At 40.7% G+C, this 14,720-nt stretch overlaps 1 protein-coding gene and 1 pseudogene across 1 annotated transcript; one reads left to right on the forward strand and one right to left on the reverse strand.

Moving 5' to 3' along the window:
* The window catches only part of LOC123508813, a 20,143-nt pseudogene extending 19,266 nt beyond the window's left edge, over window positions 1-877 (reverse strand).
* Window positions 878-5,515: 4,638 nt separating this feature from the next.
* LOC123508772 lies at window positions 5,516-13,110 on the forward strand. The gene is made up of 4 exons (XM_045262669.1): window positions 5,516-5,953; window positions 8,716-8,833; window positions 11,166-11,322; window positions 12,547-13,110. Exons 1-4 carry the CDS (start codon window positions 5,926-5,928, stop codon window positions 12,760-12,762), a joined length of 519 nt encoding a protein of 172 aa, XP_045118604.1. The 5' UTR covers window positions 5,516-5,925; the 3' UTR covers window positions 12,763-13,110.
* The last annotated feature ends 1,610 nt before the right edge of the window (window positions 13,111-14,720 follow it).

Below are 14,720 nucleotides of genomic sequence, written 5' to 3' on the forward strand. Positions count from 1 at the left end.
TACTTTTTTCCAGCACTTTTCTCGTTCCTCTCAGCACCTTTCGTCTTTTTATTTCTCTATTCAGTTTTATCTCAGCACCTCTTCTGAAAAACACCTCTGATATCTTTTTCTTTATCTCTCTAGCTCTTTTTGTGGTCTCGTGTTTACTTCTGTGTCTCTTCAGCGCTTCACAGAATCTCTCCAGCTCCTCTCAGTGCTTTCTCTACAGCCTTCCAGTGTCTCTCAGCACCTCAGCACTCGAAATTCTCCTTCTCAGTTGATCTTTTTTAAACTTCCTACTTCGTTTTTGTTTCGATTTAAGTTTTTTTGTCTAGTTTTTTTTTTTCAATTATCTTTCGGAACAGCACGTTTTGTCACCTCTTCTCCCTCGTGGACATCGGCAGCGTCTCCTACGGTAACTGAACTCAGCCCTTATCACACTGAGCACCACCTCGATCACCACCACATCGCTACACCAAGACTAGATGGTCATAAACGAGTTATTATTTTACTTGTGTTTTCGTGGTTCACCTGCAGTGCCTTCGTCAGAATATCTCGCTTATCGCTCACCGTCAGAAGCAACAAGACTAGAAAAGAAACTCACTCCCTCCCTTCGCGTCTCCTTCAAACTTTCACGTCCCTTCGTCAGCCACTTCAGGAGGTAAAGCACCGGTCACCACCACCACTGGCACCACTACACCACAGCACCTCGTCCTCTAAGGCAACTGAAGATACCACTCGAAGACAGGACGAGAACGAGGCCTCAGACACCTCCTTCGCCCTCACCCTCCTTCACCCCCATCAGGAGAGAGACACCCAGGGCAAGAAGGAAGTTTTAATTGCGGGGACTTGGAGACGTATTGTTGAAAGGTAGGAGGAAGAATGCGGCCGCTGCTTGTTCCCCTCACCCACTCCCCTCGCGCGCACGGCTGATACCTCCCCCTGCGCAGCTCCCCTTACCTCCCCTCACAACCTTCCTTCTATACCCTCTCACATAAAGCACAGGTTCTAAATAATATACCATAGACTTCATTGTAATCTGCGTCCTGTGTTTAGAGTATTGAATCCCACTCGTGTTTGTTTTCTAGCCAGCTCTCGTGTGTTCGTCCTCGCCAGCTGATCTCGGGGCCACGTGGGTGCAGGTGTGTTAATTATTCAGGTGTCCGACTTACCTGTTTATTGATAGGGTAGTTTGAGGAAAAGGTGATTCATTCCTTCTCTTACTCATCGTGTCTTCTCTCCTGTGTATCTGTGCCTCTCTCTCTCTCTCTCTCTCTCTCTCTCTCTCTCTCTCTCTCTCTCTCTCTCTCTCTCTCTCTCTCTCTCTCTCTCTCCTTTTTTTTGCATTTCTTTTCTTGTTTTATCTTTCTTCTCTTTTCTTTTCTCTTTTCTTCTTCCTTCCTTCCTTCCTTCTCCCTTCCCTTCTCCATTTCCTTCTCTCTCTCTTCTCTCTCTCTCTCTCTCTCTCTCTCTCTCTCTCTCTCTCTCTCTCTCTCTCTCTCTCTCTCTCTCTCTCTCTCTCTCTCTCTCTCTCTCTCTCTCTCTCTACCATGTGTTCCCCATCTCATCATTTTTTTCTTCTCTTTAACTGTCTCTCTTTTATCAGCATTGCTCGTATTCTCTCTTTTTCTTTACATTCTCTTTATCTCTCTATTTCTTAGAGTGTGTGTGTGTGTGTGTGTGTGTGTGTGTGTGTGTGTGTGTGTGTGTGTGTGTGTGTGTGTGTGTGTGTGTGTGTGTGTGTGTGTGTGTGTGTGTGTGTGTGTGTGTGTGTAGAGAACTCAATAGGTTGCTGAAGAAGTTAAGCTTAGTTGGAATTCCTTCTCTTGCAATGGCTCGATAAAGGGGTCAGCTGTGTGTGTGTGTGTGTGTGTGTGTGTGTGTGTGTGTGTGTGTGTGTGTGTGTGTGTGTGTGTGTGTGTGTGTGTGTGTGTTCGTTCGTGTTTATCTCTGTATTTATTGATCTGATTTTGTGTTTTTGCTTTGTTTTGACTAGATTTTTTTTTGCGTTTGTCTCTCTCTCTCTCTCTCTCTCTCTCTCTCTCTCTCTCTCTCTCTCTCTCTCTCTCTCTCTCTCTAATATCGACATGTACATCATATTTGTGGCCGGACTGGTGTATTAGCCGCTTACCTGTGTGTCAGTCTACCTGCCTACCTGTCTGGGGGCTATTGATGCTGCGGGCGGGGTCTCACCTGGGAATGGGGTCGGTAAGGGAAGGTGTGAGGTTAGACTAAGACTCGTATTCTCAAACGCTTCTGTGCTTCACCTCCATTTCAAGAGGGTTTATTTAAATTTACACGAGGTTTTTAAGGTGTTTTTACGGTTCTAGAGGCAGATTGATAAGATTTCTACATTATTAACTGGGAAACACACTTGAAATCCTCGCTAATGATCTCTGTGGCCTAGGAAAATTGTCGTGGTAAGGGCGTTTTTTAAGGTGTTTTTACAGTTTTAGAGGCAGATTGATAAGATTTCTACATTATTAACTGGGGAAACACTCTTGAAAACTTCGCTAATCATCTCTGTGGCCTTGGAAAACAATCGTGGTGAGAGAGCAGAGGGTCTTTTGAGGTGTTTTTAAGGCAGATTGACAAGATTTCTGCATTGTTAACAGATGAAACACTCTTGAAAATCCCGATAATCATCTCTGTGGCCTTGGAAAACTGTCGTGGTGAGAGCAAAGTCTTTCCGAATACTGGCCTAGGTGTAAGTAGGGGCTCATGTTTTATTCAGAGAGTGTCACGTGTGGGGGAGAAAAACCTAGTGGCTTCCTGCAGCTTCTCTGGTTCTCTATTGGCGTTAGGTGTTTATGTAAGGTGGTGATTGTGAAGAGGAAAGAGACAAAATTATATAAGAAAAGAAAAAAAGAAAAGGATTTATCTCAGCGATAGTTCTTAATTCTGCGATACAAAATTTAAACAGTATCAGTTGGTGACTAATAAGGAATGAGTGAAGAGGAAAGTGACAGAGGTTTAAAAAGAAGATATATATAGAAAAAGAGGTTTAAAAGAAGATAAATATAGGAACAGACGTTTAAAAGAAGATAAATATAGGAACAGACGTTTGAAAGAAGATAAATATAGGAACAGAGATTTGAAAGAAAATATATATAAAGGAAAAGAGGTTTAAAAGAAGATACATATATAAGCAAACAGAATTTACTTGTCTTTACGATACGAAGCTTACACAACACCACATGGTTACTGATAAGGAATGACTGAAGAGGAGAGAGACAAATGTAAGTTAGATAGATGGAAAGAAGGATTTATTTTAGTGATAGCTCTCAATTCTGCGATGAAAACTTAAACAATACCAGATGGTGACTGAAGAATGAGTAAGAGAGAGAGAGAGAGAGAGAGAGAGAGAGAGAGAGAGAGAGAGAGAGAGAGAGATGTGTATAAGAAGATAGGAAAAACGATGAATTAATTTGTCTTTACTCTGGGATACGAAAATTGAATAATACCGGACGAAAGAGAGAGAGAGAGAGAGAGAGAGAGAGAGAGAGAGAGAGAGAGACAATATATTACAAAGGCCATTAATTTTGTGACGTGTACCTGCCTTTTTGTGTCCCAGCACAGGTAAGGCTTGCTAATGACCTGCTCACCTGGAGGAAGGGACAGAGAGAGAGAGAGAGAGAGAGAGAGAGAGTCAGAACAGTGAAAGGATAAGATGAACAGGAGGAGGAGGAAGAAGAGAGAGGAGGAGGAGGAGGAGGAGGAGGAGGAGGAGGAGGAGGAGGAGGTAGATCACTAAGGGAGGATAGTGATGATGGTAAAGAGGAGGAGAAGGAGATGGAGGAGAAAAAGGAGAAGAAGGATGAGGAGAAGAAAGAGGAGGAGGAGGAGGAGGAGAAGGAGGAGGAGGAGGAGGAGGAGGAGGAGGAGGAGGAGGAGGAGGAGGAGGAGGAAAAGGAGATTGTTAGGAATGTATGGTAGGCGTAAACTCTCTCTCTCTCTCTCTCTCTCTCTCTCTCTCTCTCTCTCTCTCTCTCTCTCTCTCAAGCAATAAATACACTCGTAACCTTGAGAGAAAGGAGAAAGAAAAGAAAGCTCGACCTTGACGTGTGAAAGTGAGAGAGAGAGAGAGAGAGAGAGAGAGAGAGAGAGAGAGAGTACGAAAATGAAAGCCAAAAAAATTTAAAGAAAGAAAAAAATAGAAAGAAAGAAAGAAAGAAAGAAAGGAGAAAAGGGATAATGAAGATAAAAACAGGGGGAAGCAAATTTACTGGTTAATTTCCTGAGAGAGAGAGAGAGAGAGAGAGAGAGAGAGAGAGAGAGAGAGAGAGAGAGATGAATCGATGTTATAATTCCTGCCTAATTATATTTTGATGCATAACCATAAGAAAATTATATACGTGATTATATATAGAGGTAATTACATATATTGCTGCTTATTAGTAGTTCTGCAGGCAGAGAGAGAGAGAGAGAGAGAGAGAGAGAGAGAGAAGTGCCTTTGGTCGTTCGCAAAAATTTGTTCCGGTAATGTATTTCTCTCTCTCTCTCTCTCTCTCTCTCTCTCTCTCTCTCTCTCTCTCTCTCTCTCTCTCTCTAACGTTCACTTTCGCTACAGGAATGTTATGCTACTTACCTCCCCCTCCCCCCCTTTATCTCTCTCTCCTCCCTCCCTCCTTCCTTCCCTCCCTTTCCTTCTCCCTCCTCCTCCCTCCCTCTCTCTCTCTCTCTCTTTCTCCCTACCCTCTCTCTCTCTTATCCCTCCCAGCTATCCTTTTCTTCCTTCCCCTCCTCCTCCTCCTCCTCCTCCTCCTCCTCCTCCTCCTCCTTCTTCTCCTCCTCCTCTTTTGTTCCTCATCTTCTTTCAACTCTCGTCTGAATAATTCGTTTCGTATCCTGTCTGTCTGTCTGTCTGTCTGTTTAGTTGTCTGTCTGTCTGTCTATCTGTCTATCTGGCTGGCTGGTTCTGTTTGTGTTCTCTCTCTCTCTCTTCTCTCTCTCTCTCTCTCTCTCTCTCTCTCTCTCTCTCTCTCTCTCTCTCATGATAGAGGTAGATAAATAGATGAATGAATTAGAAGATAAATAACAGGAAGATATATTTTGCAGAGAGAGAGAGAGAGAGAGAGAGAGAGAGAGAGAGAGAGAGAGAGAGAGAGAGCAGCTACCTGTGTTTATAAAAAGAAAGTGTGAATATTCTTTTTTTTTCAAAAGCAGAATGTCCTTGAACGTGCGCTACCAACTACTCTCTCTCTCTCTCTCTCTCTCTCTCTCTCTCTCTCTTACTTTCACTCAATTTATGAAGTCCCTCCTTAATAATTTCTTACGTTTTCTTTTTAGCCAACCCTCATTTTCTTTCACATTCTCCTGGATTTATTCTTTTCCTTATCACGCCTTTCAGCACTGGAGGAAAGGAGGGAGGGGGAGGGAGGGAAGGAGAGAGGGGAGGAGGGAGGGAGGGAGAGAGGGAGGGAAGCCTTTCTCTCCTCGGGCGACAGAAGGAGGTATAAATGTGGAGGGAATGGAGGAAGGTCCCAGTCTTTTCCTCCAAGTTGTCTCTCTCTCTCTCTCTCTCTCTCTCTCTCCAGTCACTTGTCGCTCCTCACCTCCAGATTTTTTTGTCATTTCTTCAGATATTTTCATTGCGACTCAGATTTTTTTGGTAATTTATCAGAACTTCAGATTTTTTTGCGCTCTGACTCAGATCTCTCGGTAATTTATCAAGAGAACTCCAGATATTTTATACCAGACTAATTTATTTGCTTACTCATCACGTGTCACTCCAGAAAAAAAAAAATCTTTACTCACCAAAGAAAACCCACAAAATATTCATAAAATTCAAAGTCTCTCACGAATCACATAATTTTACTCATCATCTGGACATTTCTGCCAACCGTGACTCGGAAACAAGACTCAAGACTCACCTGAAAACTCACCCACTCACCTTAAGACCCGCCCCCTTACCTGAAGACTCACCCCTCACCTGCCGGACTCAGAATGTTCCTCAAGGGCGTGTTAATTGCAGGTGAGTGAGTGTTTATGGCTCAGGTGTGGTGTGTTGGCGTGGCCTTGTGTTGCTTGTGTTGCACGGGTCATTGTACTGTTTATGTAGCGTGTATGTGTGTGTGTGTGTGTGTGTGTGTGTGTGTGTGTGTGTGTGTGTGTGTGTGTGTGTTGCTAGGAAATTGCTTGTATGTTTTTGTAGTTTATTTTGTATATGTGTGTATATTTTTTTGTCTTTTTTCTTATTTTTGTTTCTTTTCTCTTTTTCCCTTTCTTTTCTTTTTATCTTCTTTTTTCCTTTCTTTTCTTTTTTCTCTTTTTTCTTTTCTTTTCTCTTCTTTTCCCCTTTCTTTTCATTTCTCTTCTTTTCCTCTTTCTTTTCTTCTTCTCTTCTTTTTTCCTCTCTGTATACTTTTTGTGTTTTTTTTTCTTTTCCCTTCTCTTATTTCCCCTCTTTATACTTTTCTTCTCTTTTCTTCTCATTTTTCTTCTTATCCCTTCTTTTATTCTTTTCCTCCTCCTCCTCCTGTTCCTCTTCCTTTTTTCATTATTCTTGTTATTATTCATTTTGTTCTTCTTTTTCTCCTTATTCTTCGTACGTAAAAAGAAAAAAATTACGAGGAAAAAGTGTTGCAGAGTGTTACATTTGCGGAAACACCCCAAAGTCACCACACTCTCATTACAGTCTATAAATATATCAGTGTTTCAAGGCTAACAAACTGTATTGCGAGTCCCTCTGAAGTGTTGCGTGACCAGGTGAGTGTTGCAAAAATAGCATGACATTTAAAGAGTACTTAAGTTGTATTTCTGAAGCGATCTTGTGAATATTTGAAGTGTTCCTGAGTCACTCTTTAGTAATACAGTGTTCCCGCGGTGTTCTGTGTATAGTCTCCGTTCCTGTGTGTTGTATCAGGTTGTAAAATTGTGTTGCAGGTTTTGTATAACGTGTTTGGTATTGTATATGTGATGGTTTTAGTCAATACAGTGTTCTTAGGGAGATTTTCGGTACGATATTGTGTTTCCTTTGTGTTTGAAGTCTTTAAACACATCCGCTATAAGCAATACAGTGTTTCCATAACGTTTCAAGTCTTTATTCACACCTAGTCTTCGTAAAACAGTATTTCCCTAACATTATAAGCTTAAATGCCTTTGAATTATCGTTTGAGGTCTCTATATACATCTATTATAATCAACACAGTGTTTCCATAACGTTTCAAGTCTCTATTCATAACCAGTCTTCGTAACACAGTATTTCCATGTAGTTATAAGCTTAAAATGCCTTTGAGTTATCGTTTGAGGTCTCTATATACATCTACTAAAAGCAATACAGTGTTTCCATAACGTTTCAAGTCTTTATTCACATCCAGTCTTCATAAAACAGTATTTCCATAACATTATAAGCTTGCATGCGTTTGAGTTATCGTTTGAAGTCTCTACTATAAGCAACACAGTGTTTGTATAACGTTTCAAGCCTCTATTCACACACCTAGTCTTCGTAATACAGTATTTCCATATAGTTATAAGCTACATGCCTTTTGAGTATCGTTTGAGGTCTCTATACACAGCTACTATAAGCAATACAGTGTTTCCATAACGTTTCAAGTCTTTATTCACATTCAGTCTTCGTAACACAGTACTTCCATAACATTATAAGCTTACATGCCTTTGAATTTGAGTTTGAGTGAAGGTGCCTCAGTGAAGGAGTAACTATTAGCTTTTAATATAACTAGTCACTTTTTTTTTTTTTTTTACTCCACTCTAAACAACGTGATTTCCATAACATTATAGCCTCCCATAGTCAGTTCCCGGTATCAGCATTCTCAGATCCCTAATGTTTGTGTGCTGCTGCAAAAAATCCTTGAAACTCTGTAACTGTTCAGATTTTATTCCCTTACTCTTTGTAGTTCTTCCAAAATCCCAATAACTTTCCCATAACTTTCCATACTCAAAACTTTATTCAAATATTCTCAGATTCTCGAGTGTTTGTATGAGGAAGCAAATATCACCTGTAACAATATTCTTTTCCTTCACTTTAAACTGCAATACTTTTATAAAACTCAACCTTCCATACTTAAACTCTATACAAACATTCTTAGATCCCCCCAATGTCTGTGTATAGCTACAATTATCTTCTGTAATACCATAACTACTTCTCTTCCTCACTCTAAGCTGCAATACTTCTCTAGACTCAACATTCCATACTTAAACTCTATATAAACATTCTTAGATCCCCCAATATCTGTGTAAAGCTGCAAATATTACCTGTAACTTCATAACTACTCTTTTCCTTCATTCTAAAATGCAATACTTCTCTAGACTACACCTTCCAAACTTACAAACATTCTTAGATACCTCAAAATTTGTGTGAAGCTGCAAGTATTTTTTAACTTCATAATTATTCTGCTCCTTCACTCTAATACATCTATAAACTCAACCTTGCGTACTTAACGCCTTCAGTAATGGAACAACTTTTTTTTACTGTGAGATTTCTGAACGATTGGATAATTTTATTGACATTATGAATGGCCTATGGAGTTCAGAAGATTAATGGCCACAGTCTTCACTATTCTAATACCTACATGAGTTTCTGAAGCTGTATAAAATCACCAAATAGTAAGAAGAATGAATAAGAAAACGCGTCACGTTACTGAAGGGGTTAAATACCCTTCTTCTTCACTCTAACCTAAGATTCCATAAATAAACCCACAAAACTTTCCATAAACTCAACCTCCAATAATCTAACGTTCCTAGATACACCAGTGACTTCATTCCTTGGTGTTCCAGTGGCCGTGGTGTGTGTGTCTTCGCTGCCCAGAGCTCGCCGGGACTCAACGCCAGAGGAATATGAGCTGCCGGCCAACGCTACTGCCATCCTGCGCCGCGGCATTAGGACTGGCTTTGTGTAAGTGTGGTGGTGGTGGTGGTGGTGGTGCAAGTAAGATTTATCAGTGAAATGGTTATGGAAAGAATATTGATGATAGTAGTAGTAATAGTGGTAGTAGTAATAGTAGTAGTGATGGTGGTGATGGTGGTGGTAGTCGTAGTAGTAGTAGTAGTAGTAGTAGTAGTAGTAGTGATAGTAGTAGTAGTAATAGTAGTAGTAGTAGTAGTAGTAGTAGTAGTAGTAGTAGTGGTGGTGGTGGTGGTGGTGGTGGTGGTGGTAATGGTAGTGGTGGTGGTGGTGGTAGTAGTAGTAGTAGTAGTAGTAGTAGTAGTAGTAGTAAAATGGTGGTGGTAGTGGTGGTGGTGGTGGGGATGTTAGTTAATTTTCCTAGAAGTTGTTGCTCTACTTAAGAAGGAGGAAGTAAAAGAGGAGGAGGAGGAGGAGGAGGAGGAGGAGGAGGAGGAAGAAGAGGAGGAGGGCGTTGAAAATTGCCTTCATTAACTCAAATTGGTGGTAATACCTGTGCTATAATGCCTCTCTCTCTCTCTCTCTCTCTCTCTCTCTCTCTCTCTCTCTCTCTCTCTCTCTCTCTCTCTCTCTCTCTCTCTCTCTCTCAATATATTTTCACCTGCAAGAAGAAAATCAAGAAAGGAGATAAGATAAAGAAAAGAAGAAAAAGTGAAAAAGGGAAAAAGAAAAGATCATTTATAGAAACAGAAAAGGAAGAAAAAACTGAGAAAAGAAATAGGAAAAAGGAGGAAGGAGGAAAGGACAAGGATAAATTAGTGGGAAGGAGAGAGAGAGAGAGAGAGAGAGAGAGAGAGAGAGAGAGGGGTGACATTCCTATTTAGGAAGTGTGGGGTGAAAGTTGATTCAGGGACAGAGAGAGAGAGAGAGAGAGAGAGAGAGAGAGAGAGAGAGAGAGAGAGAGAGAGAGAGAGAGAGCTCTACCTGTCTGTCTTTCTGTCTGTTGTGTCTGTGTTCTGTGTGTGTGTGTGTGTGTGTGTGTGTGTGTGTGTGTGTGTGTGTGTGTTTGTATGTTCCTTTCTGTACTTCCATCCTATTAAACTTCTATTTTTTTTTGTGTGTCTATCTGTCTGTCTGTCTGTCTGTCTGTCTGTCTGGTTGTCTGTCTGTTTGTCTGTGTGAATGCCTATCTCTCTGTCTTTATTTTTCAGTGTCCGTCGTTTTGTTTCTGTCTGCCTGTGTGTCTGTTTGTCTGTCTGTCTATCAGTCTGTCTCTTTTTTTCTGTCTGTCTGTCTTTTATCAATTGTCTTTCATTATCTCATTCTTTAGTATTTCTTTATCATTCCTTTTTTTTCTTCTATTATTCGTTCTTCCCTCCCTCATGCACGTATCATCCATATCTATTTATCTGTTCATTTGTCTTCTAACTTATCAATTTTCCTATCTCTTCCACCTTTCCTTTAATCCTTCCCTCCTTCCTCTCTCCCTTCATTCTTCTCGTCTATTCCTTCCTTCCTTCCTTCTTTCCTTCCTTCGTGCCTTCCATAGCATTAACGATCTCTCTTCCCTCATTCCTTCCTTCACCTGTCCTCTTCCTCCAGGTGTTAATTACAAAAGTTTCTACCTGTCCTTTACCTTTCCTTAATCTGTTTCTCTCTTTCTTCTTCCTCTCAACCTGTTTTCTCTTTTTTTTTCTTTGTGTGTGTGTGTGTGTGTGTGTGTGTGTGCGTGTGTGTTTGTGGGTGAAGTGAGCTTGTATTATTTGTTTTCCATTTGTATGTTTTATTATTTTTTTTAGCTTCTGTTAAAATTATTTACTAGTTTTGATTTTTTTTTTTACATTTATTTCTTATGCTAGGTTCAAGTTTTTTTTTTTATCCTAGTAGTACATCCAGTAGTGTGTGTGTGTGTGTGTGTGTGTGTGTGTGTGTGTGTGTGTGTGTGTGTGTGTGTGTGTGTGTGTGTGTGTGTGTGTGTGTGTGTGTGTTGTATTTGTGATAGAAGATGTATGCAGTTTTTTTTTTTTTTAAGTAAGAGGAGAAAACTGGCGAAGAGAAACTGTGTGTGTGTGTGTGTGTGTGTATGTGTAAATTTTTATCCATGCTTTCAAAACACTGTACTGGTTTTCAATTTCTTTCATGCATTTCTTATACTATATTAAAAGTTTCTCCTCAACATCTGCAACTGTTTTTTTTTTTGTGTGTATGTATGTATGTATGTAGTATGTATGTACGTTCGTGTATACAACTCTCTTACAAATCCACCAACAAACTAACACTATTCAAAACTCTCAAAACACATAAACTACCATGTCCTCCTTCAAATAATTTCTCACACCACATCACAGTTTTCCCTTTAAACACCTGCACTCTCCCTGGGCAGGTGTGACGGCAAGGTGTATGGGTTCTACGCTGACCCAGACAACGCGTGCCAAATCTTCCACCTGTGCTACCCTTACGTGGACGCCGACCTGGTGGTGAAGCTCAGAATGTTCTCCTTCATCTGTGGTCCTCAGCTGGTGTTTGATCAGGAGAAGCTGGTGTGTTATGACCTAAGTCTCGTCCCTATCCAGAAACGCCTTGCTCTCTCACCACAATATTCCAAGGCCACAAAGACGACTAGCCAGGTTTTGAAGACAGCACTAGGATCCATTTTTACCTTGAGATTTGTGTACCATTAGACTATTTTATTGACATCAGGAAGGTTCTTTGAAGATCAGAAAATTAATGGCCACAGTCTTCAATATTTTAATCCCCACAAGATTTTCTAAAAGCCACAAATACTGGAATATATTTTTATCTTGAGATTTGTGTACCATTAGACCATTTTATTGACATTAGGAAGGTCTATGAGGTCAGAAGATTTCAATCCCCACATGACTTTCTTAAGCTGTATAAAGTATAAAATAATCAAATAATAAGCAGAATGAATAAGAAACGCGTCACGGTACTGAAGAGGTTAGAATAAACTAGAAATCTTGCTAATCCATCATCAAAAGCATAAACATATACTTAGAAACATGAGTATCTTCAACTAGAGCCTTTGGAAGTAGTGATGGTGAAAGAGCAAAGCGTTTCAGAATACGTGTTCACTGTTTGATCTGCTGCAGTCTCTGACGAGACAGCCAGACGTTACCCTACGGAACGAGCTCAGAGCTCATTATTTCCGATCTTGGGATAGGTCTGAGACCAGGCACACAACACACACCGGGACAACAAGGTCACAACTCCTTGATTTACATCCCGTACCTACTCACTGCTAGGTGAACAGGGCTACACGTGAGGAGACACACCCAAATATCTCCACCCGGCCGGGGAATTGAACCCCGGCTCTCTGGCTGTGAAGCCAGCGCTCTAACCACTGAGCTGTGTGTGTGTGTGTGTGTGTGTGTGTGTGTGTGTGTGTGTGTGTGGCAATAGAAACAGTAACAAAAAAATAGGAAAATATGAAAAACTACTATGTTAATTCTTAAAGAGAAAATTATCTTATATTTTACTTTTTTTACATGTTCTTGGTCTTTACCTGTTTGAGTTTAGTTCTTTGTGTTTACTTGTCTGTCTCTGGTGTTTGTGTTTGTTTTTTTATTGTCACTGCTGTCATTTTACTAGCTTCCTTATCATGTTATTTGGATACACTGATAAGATATTTTTTGTCCTCCTCCTCGTCCTCCTCCTCCTCCTCTTTATCTCCTTTATTTTCCTTCTCTCCTCTTTTTTTTTTCCTTCTCCTTTTCCTCCTCCTCCTTCGTCTGCGTCTCCTTCAGGTATGTGACTTCCCGGAGAACTCGGTGCCGTGTGAGGCCGCTCCATCCTTGTACAGCATCAACAATTTCTTCGGAAGGGAGGAGCTCAACTTCCGCGAGGGCCCGCCGCCGCCACTCCCCGAGCAGCCTGACTTCCAACTACAGACCTTCGGGGAGTTTCGTCAAGTCCTCGCCGAAACTGCCGCGACACTGAATGATCCACCTCGCCGCTCTTAAGGCCCGTGCTCAGAAACGCTTTGCTCCCTCACCATGACTATTTTCCAAGGCCACAGAGATGATTCGAAGGGTTCTCAAGATTGTGTTTTCAGTGGTAATGGAGAAAACTTGCTGCTCTTTCATTAGAATCAAGAAAGCCTGTGTAATTTAATCCAGAGCGTTTTTTATTAGTGTTGTGTAAAGTATGTCGTAGTTGAAACGTAGAGGAGAAGTGTTTCAGACAAAGGGTTGTAATATTTTTCTGTTGTTTTTCGTTTTTTTATCAAGTCGGATTCATTAGTTCTAAGTTTACTGATAGGTTGATTCATCTCTCTCTCTCTCTCTCTCTCTCTCTCTCTCTCTCTCTCTCTCTCTTATTACCATATTTTCTTCATCTCATCACATTTCGATCTCCCTTTTACTCTCTCCCTTTTTTTCATCATCTCTCTTTCACCTCTCTTCCTACTCTCTCACCACTCAGGTACAATGCGTAATGTTAAGTGTTCACCAAGCGCTGTAAGGCACCATCGAGGTAGTCGCTGTCACGGGCACTGAAGGCTGCATCTCCACTCCTCCCTACCTGTGACGGAAAGGTGTCCAAACTCGATCATGTAGAGGAAGTGTAAATTGTAACAAGGACATCTTTCCGTCAGCTTCTTCACGAGGGAGGCTTCAAAGGGAGGGTGTTTTGGGACCAATTTCTCTTGTTTGGTATCTTCAGTGAGCTGTTTCTTTGCCACTCTTGTTTTTGTTGTTCATTGGCCAGAGAAAAGAAATAATAGTCATCGTACTTGTGGCAACCTATCCATTTACATGTCTAAGTATATAAATGCTTATCCACACACACACACACACACACACACACACACACACACACACACACACACAACCATATAGCAGCATTTACAATTTCAAACTTAGCATTTGATTATATATTACGCTTCAAAGGGACTTGCATCGGGTGTTTTTGGGACCTGTTTATCTTGTTTGATATCTTCAGTGAGGTCTTTCTTTGCCACTCGTTTTTTTTATTGTTGATTGGCCAGTCCTCAGAGAAACGATATAATAGTCATCGTACTTGTGGCAACCTATCCCTCAACATGAAAAGTATGCATGTGATTAACTATACAAATGCTTACCCCCCTCCCCACACACACAGCAGCCTTTACAATTCAAAACTCACCATTTGACTCTATTTTAGCTACGTGTATTTATTATTAACATTGACAAGCAAAACCGTACCGCGTGTGGATGTTAGGACTCGGAAGTTGCCAGGAGTACGATGATGATGCCTTAAACGTGACTGCGAGGGTGTTCAGACTTAGCCAGGGTTGTGAGGTGGGCTGGTCCTGCCTTACTTAACCTTGCTTGGTCTTACTTAGTTGTATGTGACTCTGTTTATGTAAGTTGTGATTCATATTTGCCCTTTCAGTACTAGGACGCATTTTTACCATGAGTGTTGGGTGTCATTAGGAAAGGTCTGTGGAGGTCAAAAGATTTATAACCACAGTCTTCACTATTTTCAATCCCCCACATAAGTTTCTGAAGGTGTATAGAACCACCACATAGTAAGCAGAATGAATATGGAAACGTGATATGGTACTGAAGGGGTTAATTTTGTGTTGTATGTTGTGTTGTGCCATGTATCAGATAAAGTGAATAAATGGACAGGTTTAATATGGACATGTTTTATAGCAGACTGATATAAAGAAAGGAGAAGGGAAGGAGAAAGATAGAAGAGAAGAAACGAGGGAGAAATCATTAGTTGTGGAGTCATTAAATCAATCACTGATATTCTCTCTCTCTCTCTCTCTCTCTCTCTCTCTCTCTCTCTCTCTCTCTCTCTCTCTCTCTCTCTCTCTCTCTCATTGTTTTCATTCATAACCCCACTTTTTTCATTAATTATATATATATATATATATATATATATATATATATATATATATATATATATATATATATCATCCTTCCTTTCTTTC

This window comes from Portunus trituberculatus, chromosome 25 (genome assembly GCF_017591435.1).
Source record: "Portunus trituberculatus isolate SZX2019 chromosome 25, ASM1759143v1, whole genome shotgun sequence".
Classification (NCBI taxonomy): domain Eukaryota; kingdom Metazoa; phylum Arthropoda; class Malacostraca; order Decapoda; family Portunidae; genus Portunus; species Portunus trituberculatus.